The sequence below is a fragment of the Streptopelia decaocto genome, assembly GCF_964273445.1.
Source record: "Streptopelia decaocto genome assembly, chromosome: 10".
NCBI lineage: Eukaryota > Metazoa > Chordata > Aves > Columbiformes > Columbidae > Streptopelia > Streptopelia decaocto.
This window is the reverse complement of record NC_138665.1, coordinates 1,871,398-1,886,446: the sequence shown is the minus strand read 5'-3', so window position 1 is coordinate 1,886,446 and position 15,049 is coordinate 1,871,398. Positions and strand designations below refer to the sequence as shown.

Here is a 15,049-nt window from a genome sequence, read left to right as displayed (position 1 = left end):
CTTTTATGTATGTACATCTTCTGCAGATTTTTGCTGCTAGAGTTGCAGTATAATAGTATTGGTCTTGGACAATAGTCGGGGGGGGTTAAAGCGCGCTGTGGGACACCAGCAGCAATTTTCTGCCTGCACTAGAGAACAGTGAATTAACCCCATGCTATCCAGTTACGTGTTCTGCTGTCTCATTGACTCCAGCATTTTAAACTGAGGCGGGAGATGGGGTATGCAGTGGCAGAGCGCTTCCTACAGCTTCAGGAGAGTCGGGGTGGAAAAATTTGGCCACAAAGGTATAAAGATATGACCCAAAAGTCCGAACCCTGCGGAAAAACGTGGGGGTGAAGGGCGCTTCTCCCAGTCAGAAAACGAAGGGAGCTTCCCATACCGGGAGTCGAACCCGGGCCGCCTGGGTGAAAACCAGGAATCCTAACCGCTAGACCATATGGGAGGCGCTGGCGAACACCTCTTCCGCCTGCCCTATAGCGCTATCTGCCGCACCCTAGTGCTGCTCAGGGCGCTCTGAAGCTCCGGCGGGGCCCGTCCTGCGCCCCGCCCGCCCCGCTCCCGCCTCCATAAAGCCCCTCCTGCCAGAACGGGCTGCCCACACCTAAGATGGCGTCCGGCGCTTCACTGCCGTCCCGCCCTGCCTTCTTCTCCCTCGGCCCCCCCGCTTCGCCGTTGGCGGCGCCACGTCACGTGACGGGAGGGGACCCGGGCGCGCTGGAGAGGGCGGGGTGAGCGCTCACGTGACCGGCGGCCGCTGAGCGTTGGGTCTCGTGAGCGCCGCTGGGGGGGGGCGGGGCGGGGGGTCCCGGGCGCCGCGGCGGGAGCGGGCGAGACCCTGGCGGCCGGCGGGCCCACGCGAGGCCGCGGCTTTGAGGCCTACCCCGGAGCGGGAGCCGCTCTGCCCCGCTGAGCTCCGCCGCCTGCGGAGGGCAGGCCGGCAGGCACCCCCGCAGCCGCCCGTGGGCACTGCCGAGCCGGCCCGGGAGGCGCCAGTCGCGGCTGGAGGTAGCGGGGGGCGGCGGGGGCTGAGCCGCGGGGCGAAGCCGCTGCGGGCCCGGCGGGGCTGGGGCAGCGGGGGCTGTGCGGGCGGGCGGATGCGGCGGCCCGGGGGCGGCGGGGCCGGAGCGGGCGGGGAGCGGGTTGGGGCCGTGTGGCCGCGGCCGCCCGGCGCGGGCTCTGGAGGGTGCGGGGGGCGGGAGCGCGGCCCGGCCGCCCTGTGCCGGTGTCTCCAGCGCTGGCCGCGCTCACCCCGCTGGGCCTGGTTGGGCCGTGCAGTCACGGGAGCGCTGTTCGCTGCGGGGTGTTGGGGGGCTGGAGGCTTTTGCTCGAGTCTCCCCGCGCTGTGTGGAGCAGAAGTTGTCAGTTCCTGGGGAGGCGGAGGCCGGGGGTTGTGTCAGAGCGGGAGCGCTTCCCCTTTGCACGGGGCTGCTGGGGGTGTGGGTGTTGGGTGAAGCTGTGACTGAGGGATGTGGAGCGATGTAAGAAGATGATCTTCTCTCTGCAGGTGGGTGATGCCAAGCACAGCCATGAAGAAAAAGGTAAGCGCTGAAAGGCGAATCCTTTGCAGTTGGGTTTTCCTTCCCCATGTGCGTTTGCTAATGCTGTTCTGTGTTTGCATCGGTACCTCGGTGTGTTCTGTGGCTGTTGGGTGCCTCTTGAGATGGAGTCAGCAGATGCATCCTTTGCTTGAAGTGCTAGAAATCAAAATCGAGTTGGAGTTTATCCGCCGGCAGGCTGGCTGCGGAGCCACCGGCGACAGCCGCTGTGGGAGCGTCCGCTGTGCGCCGCAGAGCCCTGCCCTGGCTGCCGGGTGTGCTCCCACCTGCTGCATCGGTCTGTGCGGAGACCCTCCTGGTGCGTTACACAGCCTGTAATTCACCGAGGGCCCCTGGGAGGGTGAAACAGCACACGGGGAAGGAGTAGCACTTTTACTGACAACCTGAGGGTTTATTCTGGCAGTAATCATATTCAAAGCCGTTAAAGCGGCTGCGTAGAGAATACCCGGCTGTGTTTCTGCGGTGTGCTGGGATTGGGTTTCCTGCCTCCCCCTACATCTGACCCCTTTGAAACGCCTCTGCAGTCTAAAACCTGGGAATTGGGCTGGCCTGCAGGCTGATTTGGGCTGTGCCTTGGGGCCGTATTGAGTTTCTGCATGTGGCTTTTCTGCAGATGCTACGAAATAAGAGATGTTGGTGTTCTCTCTTCTCTGTGCGTAGCCCGGGGAGAAGACAGCATAGTTTTCTAGCCAGAAAGGCTGGTAGATGTGACCTGACCAGCTGCCTTTCCGAGGAAAAATCCTTCTTACCAAATCGAGGCACATGGGCAGCTTCTTTTTGGAAAGGGTGTCAGCCTGTTGGGTGTCGCAGTCGCTCTCAGAAGGATAACTTGTGCGAACAGGACGCTGCCATTCTGCATCTTCTGCTTTGCGCTGAGGTTCTGGCAGCTGTTGCTGTGCGGTCGCAGAGCGAGGTTGGGAGTCGAGCAAGTGCCTTCCCAGCTGGCGTTTGGCCCCGCTGTGTGCTGGGCAGGCAGACTCGGGCCGCTCACACCCTCGTTAAACCTACCCTGGGTGATAGATTTTCAGGGCCGATGCCAAAGGCTGAATTTGACTTTGTAACTGAACTTGTTTAGCAGCTGTTTTTGTGAGCAGGTCTGTGTTGGCTGTTGCTGTCGGGGGTTTTTCAGCTTTTATTTTTAGATCACAATGTTGAGTCTTGCCTTGTGTGACACTCTTCCCTCTTCACCTCCCACAATCATCCCCTAGTTTTTGGCTACCAAAAGGTGCTGCCTTTCTGATGATCTACAAACAGGACTCTGGAGTCAAGTGTCTCCCTATACAATAGCCTGGTGCGCTTGAACTGGGCTGTCCCATCTGCTTTTAACTTTTGCTGGTCTTCCAACATGCAAAACTTGAAGTGTAACTTGTATTTCACTTCTGTTGGGGAAGAGAAAATGAGTCATGTTACAAAAAGGAAAATATTGTGATTAGGAGAGAAATAATGGGTAAAGAATACCAGTTGTGAGTGGGCAAGGGATTGTTTCCAGCCTGATCTTAAAGGCTTGAGATAAAGCTGTTGTTTTGCCTTGGCAAAGGCCTTAGCTGTCATCAGAAACATCAAGTGTCCACCTGTGGTGCCCCTGTGTTTGGAAAACAAGCAGGTGCCAGAGCACAGGGATGGAAGAGGCTGCGGCAGCTTTGGGAGCAGCTCCTGCTCTTCCTGGGCGCTGGTGACGAGTCCTCTGTCAACGGGCACTGGGAACAGGGGCTGGGGCCTGCGCTTCCTTCTGGGTGCTGGGCAAAGGAACAGGAGTGCGGGCAGAGAATCCTGAGCTTCATCGTTCCAGAACGCGAACAAGAGGGAAAGGTTTTCAGTCCCACCCCAATTCAGTGACTGTGGATAGCAAGGAGATGTCTGTCTCCTGCTTTCCCAGCTGGGGGACTCCTTTCCCACCCATCTCTTCTGAAATATTTGCGTCTCAAATACGTTGTTCCTGTGCTTTGGTGGGTATGGCAGTAACATGTTAACGCTGGGGGAGCTGTGAAGGACTCAGTTTTCTGTGGTAGCTAATTTTTATTTATATTTTTTTTCTTCCCAGGTGCTACTGATGGGTAAAAGCGGGTCTGGGAAGACCAGCATGAGGTCCATTATCTTTGCAAACTACATCGCCAGGGACACACGGCGCCTGGGTGCCACAAGTAAGACTCCTCTTGTTTGAACTGCAGGTTCTCAGGGCTCAAATCCCTTCATTAAAGGGGCAAGGCTGTTCCCTCCAGCAATCCCTGCCTCTCCTCCGGCGCAGGGGAGCGTCTGCTGGTCCTCCCAGCTGCCACACCTCACAGGGAACTCAGCCAGTTCAGCTGAGGGCAGGCAGGAAGCTGGAGTGAAGGGGGAGGCAGCACTGGGCTCAGTTTTGCTGCTTTATCATTGAACTTTAATCCTTAACTCATTATGTTTTGATTAGGAAGCCTTTGCTGCAGCTACACCCATTATTGGAGGAGTGTTCAGACCCTCCTCTGGTCCTTCTTGGTGAAGCTTTCCTGTCCTTTGCCAGATGATCACTAGCGCAGCTGGAGGTGCAGGGATCTTGCCATGCACCCATGGTTTTGGCCGGATGATGTACTAGGCTTAATTATTGTCTTCTGCCTTATTTTTTTCTCTCCGAAGCCACTGATCTGAAAAAGCAATAAGTGATTCCTCTGAAACAGGGGTGCGAGTAGTCAGGATCTAACCGCACTTCCCGGAAAGCACCTGTGAGGACTTAATGTCATGGATAGGTGTACATTTCCCTTTTGCCATAAATTTGGCCTGTTCATAAAGTTTACATTCTTTGTATTACTGATTTATTGTTTTCAAGCCTGCTTAAGGCCTTGCAGAGTGTGCTGGAAGTAATGTCATTCTTAAAATATCACACGGATCAGAGAACATGTTGTTAAAGGGGAACTACCTGCTATGTGTTTCAGGAGAATAGTGTCCTGGGTAGAGAGCAGGGAGGCTTCAGTTACCCTGGGAACTGTCTTTTTTACCTTCAGCTACAGATTTATGTCCACCAACGTTGTTTGATGGGATTTTACGGACTGTGGGCTGTGTTGTGAAGAGTGGCGTTTTTGGCTGCCCTGTGATGCAGCTCTGGTCTGGGGGTGTGGTACGGTGGGTAAAGTCCTGTTGTCTCTTTCCAGTTGACGTGGAGCACTCCCATGTTAGATTTCTAGGAAACCTGGTGTTAAACCTCTGGGACTGCGGAGGGTAGGTACTGCTTGTTCTTTTGCTTTTAAAACTGTTGGGGGTTAGCTCTGGGGAATAAGGCTGGGATGCAACAAAACGGGAGTTCCTCCTGCCCCGGAGGGACGAGGATACTGCTCGTGTGAGAAGGGACTAGAACAAGCTTCACGAGCGTGCTGTAAAACTGGTGAGACAACTGTGGAAAGAATGGATGCCACATCTTAGGCTTGTGGGTGGAAGAGGTCGGCACGATTACACTCTCTGGAGTTATCCCTACATAAAAGGCGCGGTATGTGGGTTCTCCCTTTGCTACCTGCTTTCTTCTGCTGGCAAAAAGCCTGAGCCCTTCACCTGGCCTTTCTCCTGAGGTGGTGGGAGGCGACGCTGTTTGATCCCAACGGCTGCGTGCTGAGAAGTGATGCCGAGGGTAGACAGTGATCCCGTGGCTCCTGGAAGCAGCTTTTTGAAGAGCGCTCTCCCACGGACAGAGCCTCGGCAGAGCTGTGCGGCTTTGCCACGGTTCATCAGCTCTCACGTCCTCGTGCATTGTCTGGGCCATATTCAGCAAAAGCTACTGAAGTTTTGGTTATATATTAGCTCCTGCTGCTGTGTCTTTTATGTGCGACTCTCTAAAAGGCAGTGTGGGTCCAGAGTTAACACAGCCCTGTTTGCACGGGACGACGAAGATGATGAAGGGAGTGGAGCACCTCCCTTATGAAGAAAGGCTGAGGGAGCTGGGTCTCTTTAGTTTGGAGAAGAGGAGACTGAGGGGTGACCTTATTAATGTTTATAAATATGTAAAGGGTGAGTGCCATGGGGATGGAGCCAGGCTCTTCTCGGTGGCAAACAATGATAGGACAAGGGGTAATGGGATCAAGCTGGAACACAAGAGGTTCCACTTAAATTCGAGAAAAAACTTCTTCTCAGTGAGGGTGGCAGAGCCTGGCCCAGGCTGCCCAGGGGGGTTGTGGAGTCTCCTTCTCTGGAGACATTCAAAACCTGCCTGGACATGTTCCTGTGCGACCTCACCTGGGCGTTCCTGCTCCAGCAGGGGGATTGGACTAGATGATCTTTTGAGGTCCCTTCCAATCCCAAACATACTGTGATACTGTGACCCTGAGCAGCCAGCTCTGACACAAGGAAAGCTTCAGCTTCCTGGGAGACAGGTGAGCACACGCTCTTCAGGAGCATCCAGCTCTGCTGGGTTGGAAATGCCTGGGGAGCCGTATGTCACGGGGAGTTTATCCACCTGTGGGGCTCTCGTCTAGACTCCTGTGATGGGGTCTCTGTCTCAAACTGCAAACTTTGCCTTTCTAGCAGGAGATATTTCGCATGTAGCACCTTTCCTGACAATGCTGAGAGAGACCTGGTTGCCCTCATGGGAATCTTCTTGCTTTGTTGCTCTGCTCCTTCTCAGACAGGACACCTTCATGGAGAACTACTTCACCAGCCAGCGGGACAACATCTTCCGCAATGTTGAAGTCCTCATCTACGTCTTTGATGTAGAGAGCCGTGAACTGGAGAAGGACATGCACTACTACCAGTCATGCTTGGAAGCGATTCTTCAGAACTCTCCCGATGCCAAGATCTTTTGTTTAGTGCACAAGATGGACTTGGTGCAGGAGGATCAGCGGGATTTGGTGAGAAGCTGATAGTTGCTCTAGAGATGCTTCCACATTGAGCATCTTTTGACTGCACTCATGCGTTGTGATTTCATACTTCAAATACTGCCCCATCAGTGCTGTTCCTAGAAGAGCTTCTCAGATGTTAAAAATTGTCAAAGCCCTCTAAACTTTTTGTGCCTCTTCTACTTTGTATGTCATCGCTATGTCTTGCATATAATCTAGTGGAGAACAGAGCTCATGATTTTTAGTGATAACTACTCTAAGCTTTTTATAGCACTGACTCTGGTGTTTTCCCCAGCCCTTGGCTCCAGAAAGGAGGTAGAACTGAAAGAAAGCAGCAGCCTTAAACTTGCTGCTCACCATTTGCATGGCTTTAAGGATGGTGACAGCGACAGTTGGTTTCTCTTCAGCCATTGCTTGCAGTCCAGCACAGGCTCTGCTCTAAAGCATAAAGAAAATTAAGAAGTTGAAACTTTCCCAGTTAACTAGAGGGTGGTTTCTGTCGGTTGATTTGCTCTGGCAGTTTGGCCTGCCCGCCCAGCCATCAGCTCTTACACCCTCCTCTGCTCCAAGAGGCTGGCGATCAACCTTGCAGAGACTTTCGGTGTTTTTCTCTTCTTCTCGGAGCTTTTAAAAGGTTGCAGGGAGATGGGAAGATGTTGAGTTCCTACCAACCTTTTTCAGCTTGGACTGAAAAGCAACCAGCTCCCGATACCAAAAGAACAATGAGCTTTGTGGGTTAGACAAGTACATCCGCGGCTGCTTGGCCACTCCCAGGCTTGCAGCAGGTTTGGAGGCCCCTTTAGGCTGTTGGTTTTTGACTCCAGTAAGAAGTCTTATTAAATTTTCTTCTGGTTCCTGGTGAGTATATGCCTGGGCAGCTGGGGAGGAGGCCACGCGAGCTCCTGTGCCTGAAACCACACCCTGACCTCCCTGCGCAGATTTGTTCAGCATGGCGGGTTGGCTTCAGATCACTCGTGGTGATCCTCCTCTTCCAGCTTTAGTCCTGCCCTGCAGCCCAGGGCAGAAGTATCTCGAAGAAGCTTCTTCATAGGCTTGATTTGAGGAGCTTTTCCTCACTTCTGTCTGCATTAGCGCCAGACTGAAGGATGAGTCTCATATCTTCTTGGTGCTGTCCTGTTTGATTAGGGGCTAGCGGACAAATCCTGGTTTTCTATAGTTGTGCAGATTCTAGCGAGGCTGTGAAGTGGGGGTAGACAGAGGAGAGGCCTCACTTCAGTCATGTTTTCAGTGTGTATCATTGCACACCCATCAAGATCTGGTTTAAGGTATCTGCTGCTCAGAAAAACCTGTAAATACTGCGCAAAATCACTCTGTAAACCTTACTGAAGCCTTTGGTGTCCCAGGACCCCAATGTAAGTGTTGTCCTGTGCAGGATTTCAGGGGTCTGGGTTAATGTTCTGGCATGTTTCTAAAAACAGCAAGCTGAGGTGAAGGTGGTGATGGTGTTTTCCCCGCAGAGGCACGTTGCTGGATGTCCTGTTGGTTTTTAGCAGTTCTGTAGGAACCTGGCGCAAGGCTGCCTGGTCTCTGCTGTTCCCACTGCTCCCCTTTTTATGCTGTAGGTACTCGAGATGTGTTTGAAATGCATTGTAAATGAATGACAGCAACCACACCAAAGGCAGAAATATTTACACTCGACTGCTGATCTTTTGCTTTTTATTTCCCAGATTTTTAAAGAGCGTGAGGAAGACTTGAAGCGCCTTTCCCGTCCCTTGGAATGTGTTTGTTTTAGAACTTCCATCTGGGATGAAACACTCTACAAGGTTCGTACAGCTTCCTCTCCATATCTGGCTTCTCCCCTCCCACTTGAAAACAAGGGCATGAGGAAGGCGAGTAGTTAGTTGCTACTGGTTTATTAGTGATGCCCTTTGTAGTTCTGCAGCAACTAGTTGTGGAGGTTGTAAACAGCATCTGAGCATCCTGGTTTTAATTAGAAAAAGTAAAACCCCTCCACATGTTGGAGTCATGGTGTCAATATGTTAATACTGCTCAAACACTTCACCCGGCTCCTTTAGAAATATTTAGAAATAACGTGTAAGCGCTTTGCCTAGCAACTTTCTGCATCTTTGAGTCATGTTTATCCAGTGTGGAAGTGTTGCCTGGCTTTCTCTGCAGCACTGTGAAAACAGGAGCGTTTTCCCTTCTGGGAATTTGCTTTGCTTTCAGGAGCGGGTGGGTTTTTCGCTGACTGCAGTGTCAGAGGTTGTGCAGGTGTGGGAGTGGCGAGTGCTACCTGGGCTAGAGCAAATGATTGATATAATTGCCAGCTAGTGCTAATAAGCAGCCGTAGTGTTGTGGCTGGGCTGCTTGGCTGAAGGTGAGGACCATTTGGCTCTTTGTCTTGATTTCATATGGCACATTTGCCCATTCTGGCAAATGCACCCAAAGCCATAACAAATTCCCCTGCTTCAGCGTGTGACAGCTCTGGCTGAGGCTGATTCGGTGGGTACGCCAGACACCGCTCTTCACAAAGCTCCATCTAGAAATCAGCCTTCTCGAGCAGTCCCGCGAGCGTCCCTGACGTTCAGCAGTTAACGCTCGTCACTCTGAGCAGCGTATACAGAGGCAGCCGTGTTCTGGACACAGCCCTGCCGACGCTCTTCAGAGCTCGTGCCCTTGGGTTGGGCTTTTAACTTGGCATTTGGCAAGTGGGCTGGTAGGAGCGCTTGGTAAATATCAGGTACTTGGTAAACAGGAAACACAAATACCCACCCCGAGCCCTGCAGAGAAGCGTGTGGTCGGGCACAGGCACAAACCCGTGTTGGTAGGTAGGCAGTGAGGTGAAGCTGAGGTTGGAGGACCTGAGTCTGAAAGAGGACAGATGCTTATTACACCATCCCCAGTCCTTTCTGGGCTTGGTCCTGACTCATGGAGTTAAATTAGAGCTGTTTGGATCAGTGACGAGTTGCCAAGTGTACATCTGCATGTTGACCTTGCTCAAGATTAAAAAAAACCTGATAACTTGAGCAGGTTTACCTGGGAGCAGTAGATAGAAGCATTGACAGTTTAAAATGAGGGTGATTCAAGCCTGTTTTATCAAACAGTTTCTTTGTGACCGATGTGGAGAGGATCTTGACTTAGTGAAGAGTTTACTCAGGTCTGGGGTACCACTGGTAGTCTCTACTGCACCAGAGGTGGGAGAAGCTTCTTGGTCTTGCTTGGGTTGTCACCACCCAGCTCTGCAAATAATCAGTTTTTGAGCACCTTGTGTGATGAGACAATGAGGCAGAGAAGTGCTAATGCAGCTTGTGTTGTGTCCTTCTTTATCAACAGGCTTGGTCCAGTATAGTCTATCAGCTGATCCCCAATGTGCAGCAGCTGGAAATGAACCTGAGGAACTTTGCTCAGATCATCGAGGCAGACGAAGTGCTTCTGTTTGAGAGAGCCACTTTCCTGGTGAATACAGCAGCTCTGCCCCTCGCGTTCCTCTGCCCGGCCTAGGACGGAGTTCCCCGGATGGAAAGTGCTGTTGTGGCCGTAGCCCAAAGAGCGGTGCCAGTGCCAGGTGGCAGGACACGTTGATCCAGGCCTTGTGATATTGAAAGTAGCTGTTGTGACTCCATGGCTCATGGCACCTTCCCAAAATTTCCACTTCCAGCAGGTGCACTGAGCGCTTGATGGGTATTTCTCTCTTCCAAGCTGTGAGAAGGTTTCATATCCCCATTCTGTTGTCGGCTGTGGGATTTTTTTGAGAATTCCATTCTGCATAGGGCAAGAGCCTCCTTTCGCTTGAGGAGTCTTTTCAGTTCCTCCTGACCTGGCATTTTCACTGGTATTTATTCCTCTTTTTTTTCCTGATGCTCTGCAAACCCAGAGTATGGACAGAGGGTGACAAGCGGCTGGATCACAATGGTTTTTTAAGGTCCCAGCTGCACGGTTCTCTGCTTCCAATCTGTTGTCTCTGCAAGGTGGAATGTGTTGGGTAAAACCACTGTTGCTCCTTGTCTGTCCATGCTCTTGGTTTCTGGATTGTTCTCTTTAGACTTCACACCAGAACTCTTGCTGACCTGAAGGTTTGGAATTTGAGTGCTTTCCTTGATGGCCAGATGTCTGATTTTTGAAGTGACAGAGGGCATGTGAAACAGGAGTCATTACTTTTCTCACTTCTTAAACTATCAGAAGTAAAAACCTGCCATTTCTGGCAAGTTCTGCTTTGTAACCTTTTGTAGATAAGTAGCTCCACCTCGGTGGTATGTAACAGAACTTTCATTATAAGTACATTTCTTACTGAAGAAGAGGAATCCTTGCTACGAAAAATCTGTACTTATTTTCGGTGCGATGGTGGCTTTTTAAAAGGCTCGCTTTTCTCACTTTTTTCATACATTTAAACTTCTCCTGAAGTGAAATCTTGCTCTGAAATTGTATTCAAATCACAGTAACAGAAAAACCGATCTGAAAAGTTAAGGAATGAACTTGCACGCAAGGAAGGCTTCGGTATGAATGTCACCCTTGAACCTGGCTAAACCTGTACCCGTATGAATAATTGGGCAGGTTTAAAAAGCAGGAAGTCTATGATGATCTTTTTAAAGTGCTCCAGGAAGAAAAAACAAACCAGGAAAAACAAAAGTGTTGTTCTCACAAGCCTGTTCAATGTGACTCCATAGGTAGAAACGTAAGAGTTTAACATCCCTGTGCAGGGGTGTCCAATGCTTCCTGTAGCAATTGGTTTCATGATTCTTAGGGGCTTAAGGCACGCAGCATGAGGTTTTCAGAATATTCCTTTTTGGTTTGCTGTGGGAACAAGGATGATGTAGCTATTTGATTGTGTCTCATTCCCCTTACGCAGTAACTGATATAAGTTAACTGATTTGGGTGAAGAGTAAAGGTGTGTAAATGGTCGGGGAGAGGCAGCTGTGGGTCACGCTGCAAGGATTCCAGAAGACTTTTGATCGTCTGAATCCCAGTCCTTGAAAATCCTCAGCGCAATAGACTTGGGAAAGAAAAGCTATTCCAGCATTTGTCAAGTGTCTCTCACCTACCTGAGGTGATGCTCTCGCATTTATTTCCTCTCCTTGCTCTTCCTTTTTCTTTGAATCAAGACGTGAATGGCTGTTAAGCTGGAGTATTCAGACCTCACTGGACAATAGTGTCTCTTATAGACTTGCACCTGCACTGGTGAAAGGTTTCTTGGTGACTGTATTACTGAGTCTTGTTTTGCCGTGAAACGCAAGTATTGTGGCAAATAGTTTCCAAGATTAAATCGGCAAAAGGCGAAGGGAATCCCTGTCTCGGTCACCACCCGTTTCCCATCATTGCTGTTGAGCCTGAGAAACCTTTCCTGAAACAAATTATGAACTCTTATACTCTCTTTCTGCCTTCCAGGTCATTTCTCACTATCAATGCAAAGAACAGCGGGATGTCCACAGATTTGAGAAAATCAGCAACATTATTAAACAATTCAAGCTAAGTTGCAGGTGAGCCGGTTGAATCATTAGGTGGGGAAGAAACCTCCAGCAGGTGTTTCAGCTTCATCCAGAAGCACAAGAGTTCTTCAAATTATTACTAGTTCTGTGACTCCTCAGCAAGCTGAGGTGCCGTGGTTAAATGGCACATGCTCAAACACAACTGAGTTAATTGTTACATTTTAACTTCTTCCTTTGCTGATGGTTGAATGAGGTTTGTGTTGAAACAACCGTTTTCTTGTAGACCTTGTTCTCCTGGACAAGGTGGGGAAGTCCAGGACTGAACTGATAAACTGGTGACAGTCAGTGCTGCGGAGGGTCGGGTGGGGAGTTCTGCTTCAGCCCCTCTGCCACACGCTGCTGTGGGAGGAAGAGCCTTGCAGACACTGTTTGTTTGTTGGTATTTCGAATGGAGAAGTGCAAAGTTTGCTTTGGAGCAGCTTGGCTTTTGAACAGCTTCCAAGTCCCACGGTCTGTCGGTGATACGGAGCCTGAATAGGGTGGTGAAGTGGTGGTTTACAGAGTTGCCTCCAGATATTTCAGTTTTATATGGATTTCGGCTCGGTTGCCCACAGAGTGTTCAACTGCCCTTTGGAATGACTGAGCTGTTCTGTCCTGGCACAAGTGACACTGACTGCTTGGGCACAGCGACTCAGACAGTCTCAAGTTGTCTTCACCATTCAATGTACAGATCATTTTGTGGTGTTCTCATTTAGCCTAAGAGCTAAGGAATATTTTATTTAAGAATAAAAACATATAAACAAAACCAGAAAGGAAAAATAAAGCTTGTAGTCGCACCTGGTGGTGTTTGCGGAATGAGGACTCAAATGCTTCTTTGTTACAAACAACTCAAAGATGGGATGTTGGCTACGTGGGTTATGTGGGTGCAAAAGCAGTTTGAGCAGTGTTACAATAATAGTTCATTTACTTTTGTTTTTTCTCTCCTCTTAGTAAGCTGGCAGCTTCTTTCCAGAGCATGGAGGTCAGGAACTCTAACTTTGCTGCTTTCATTGACATCTTTACATCAAATACCTATGTGATGGTGGTTATGTCAGACCCTTCAATACGTAAGTTGAAGCGATGATAAGCTGGTTTCGTTTGCAGGGACAAAAAGCCAAATGAGTCTAGTTTCAACTGTGTTTCTCTTGAAAAGCGCCAAATACCAGACAAAGCAATAAAAACTATTGTAATTAAAAGAGGGAGAGGGATGGAGCAGAGGGTGAGGGAAGGTGGTTAAAAAGTGACTTGCCGTGCCTTTGACAGCTGAGCCGTCTGTCGCTGTCGAGCGGAGGATCGTAGCAGCGGTGGGGAATCACTGTAGCAGATGTGACCTGATTTAGTAGGTCATGTCTAATAACCTATTTTGGGCTGTTCTGATCTGGCAGCCTCAGCGGTATTTTTTTGGAGAGAAAGCAGAGATGGATCATATTGGAGTTTTTGCTCTTGCTGCCCGAACTGTCTTGGTGGGCAAGGACTCTAATTATAGGAGCATCTATTTATTTTAAAAGAGAAGCTGCAGCGCCAGCCCTTACAGGCACCGTGTGACTGTTTAACTGTTTACACGGCTCCAACTGAAACTGCTCGTGTTAGGACTTGAAGTGCTGAAGAGACACTGTCCAGGCCAGCCTTGTGCTCCTCGCATGGTTTACTGAATTAGGGAAAACCTGTGTGAACCTTGTGACCGAGCGACCAGCTGTGATATTACCGTGCTTGAGGAGCTGGGGTGACTTGTGTGAGTGTCCCGCCTTGCTCAGAGTTTACTCCACCTCTTCCTCGGTGTCGCACTGGGATCAGCAAACAGCACAGACCTCCCAGCGTTACATTTGCCCAGCCGGGGAGCAGTGGGGTTGAAATAAGAGAGCGTGCTGACGGGGATGTTGTGTTTAGGCAGCGCTTGGCTACTCACATCCCTTTAAACTTTTGTTTTATCTCCCCTGTCCCTTTTTCCGTCCCAGCTTCTGCGGCTACGCTGATCAACATCCGCAATGCCAGAAAGCACTTTGAGAAGCTGGAGAGGGTGGACGGACCAAAGCACAGCCTGCTCATGCGCTGAACGTCGGCCAAAGCACGTGGTCTTTGGGGGCAGAAGAAAATGAGTCGGAACTAGTTATTTTTAGGAGAATCTAACAATGTCGATGTCTTTGGGCTTTGAAATGAGTGTGCTGCTTTATTTTTTCTCCTTTTAACGTTGGACACTAGTCACTCGGAGGATGTCTGCATACACTGTGGACCTTCCAAAGAGCCTTCCCTGGCCTGCGGGGGCTTGGCAAGAAGTGAGGATGGGTGATGTGCACATGGTCTCATACTCCTCGTTGTCATAGTGGCACACGGCAAAGCCATTCCGGATGTTTTCCTCCTGGGTGATCATATAAATCGCAGGAATGGAATATTTACTGGTTTATTGGTGGGTTGTTAGAATATGTTTATAAATTTTTCCTTGTCTTCAGTCATGACAATAAATTTTTGCTACCGGGGATTTCAGATCCTAGAGCTTCAGAAAATGGGTTATCTTTCTTCTAAAACTTGGGGCAGCTTTGGCAAGCAGGTATGTAATAGCTGCATTTCTCCTTTCACATTATTGGGGTTGTTGACTGAAGACCATTCCAGAGTTTCATTTAAGATAATAGTTTTTTTCCCCTCATGTGGAGGCAAAAGTCACTCGGCTGGTGAAGCGGTCGGGCTGGCATTGGCCTCTTTACACTCGCCAAAGCGCTAGAAAGACCACGGTAAATAAAAGGGGCCAAAGACCCTCATTGACCAACCAGCAGGATGGTCCTGGCGCCCTGGTGTTGGTCCTGTGCGCCAGGAGGGGCTGCGCGGGCACGGCGGGGCCGCAGGGCGCGCTGTGGGTGCTGTGTGCATGAGCTATATTAGCTACGTTTGCGACGAGCCTGTCGGACAGTGTTTGGCACCGATGTTACTTGACTTGTCTATTTTTTAATGAATTTTTTTGTGTGCGTTTCCATTAAACATAGGAACAACAAAAGCGCTGTGAGTTGGAGGAATCTCTGGCTTGCTGGGTGGGAGCTGATGCTTCTCAAGGTCTCTTTTCCTTTGTTTTTCCTTTCGCTGCATCAAATTACTCCATGAAGAAGGGTGTGGTGACTGAGCCTGGCTCTGTGCTCTCCACATCAAGCTTTCCCCATGTGTGCTGGGGGCATGGAAATCTGAGCGGGTGAGTCTCACATGAGTCTCACATGAGATTGGGGAGTTAAAGGGCACATGTTGGCTGGAGAGCTGAGGACCCTTCCATCGGTTCTCCATCTTTACAGCATTA

The 15,049-nt window shown here is 50.2% G+C and overlaps 1 protein-coding gene across 1 annotated transcript; it reads left to right on the top strand.

Annotated features, from left to right (window-relative positions):
- The first annotated feature begins 752 nt into the window (after positions 1–752).
- Positions 753–14,777, top strand: LOC309444272 (ras-related GTP-binding protein A). Its single transcript, XM_082061943.1, has 10 exons — positions 753–1,005; positions 1,505–1,538; positions 3,598–3,697; positions 4,679–4,745; positions 6,139–6,361; positions 8,038–8,133; positions 9,644–9,766; positions 11,693–11,784; positions 12,724–12,839; positions 13,728–14,777. Exons 2-10 carry the CDS (start codon positions 1,512–1,514, stop codon positions 13,823–13,825), a joined length of 942 nt encoding a protein of 313 aa, XP_081918069.1. The 5' UTR covers positions 753–1,005; positions 1,505–1,511; the 3' UTR covers positions 13,826–14,777.
- The last annotated feature ends 272 nt before the right edge of the window (positions 14,778–15,049 follow it).

Coding starts and splice junctions, on each gene's coding strand:
- LOC309444272 (XM_082061943.1), top strand. CDS start 1,512: ATGCCAAGCACAGCCATGAAGAAAAAG. Junction 4,746..6,138: donor AACCTCTGGGACTGCGGAGG/GTAGGTACTGCT, acceptor GCTCCTTCTCAG/ACAGGACACCTTCATGGAGA. Junction 11,785..12,723: donor CAATTCAAGCTAAGTTGCAG/GTGAGCCGGTTG, acceptor CTCTCCTCTTAG/TAAGCTGGCAGCTTCTTTCC.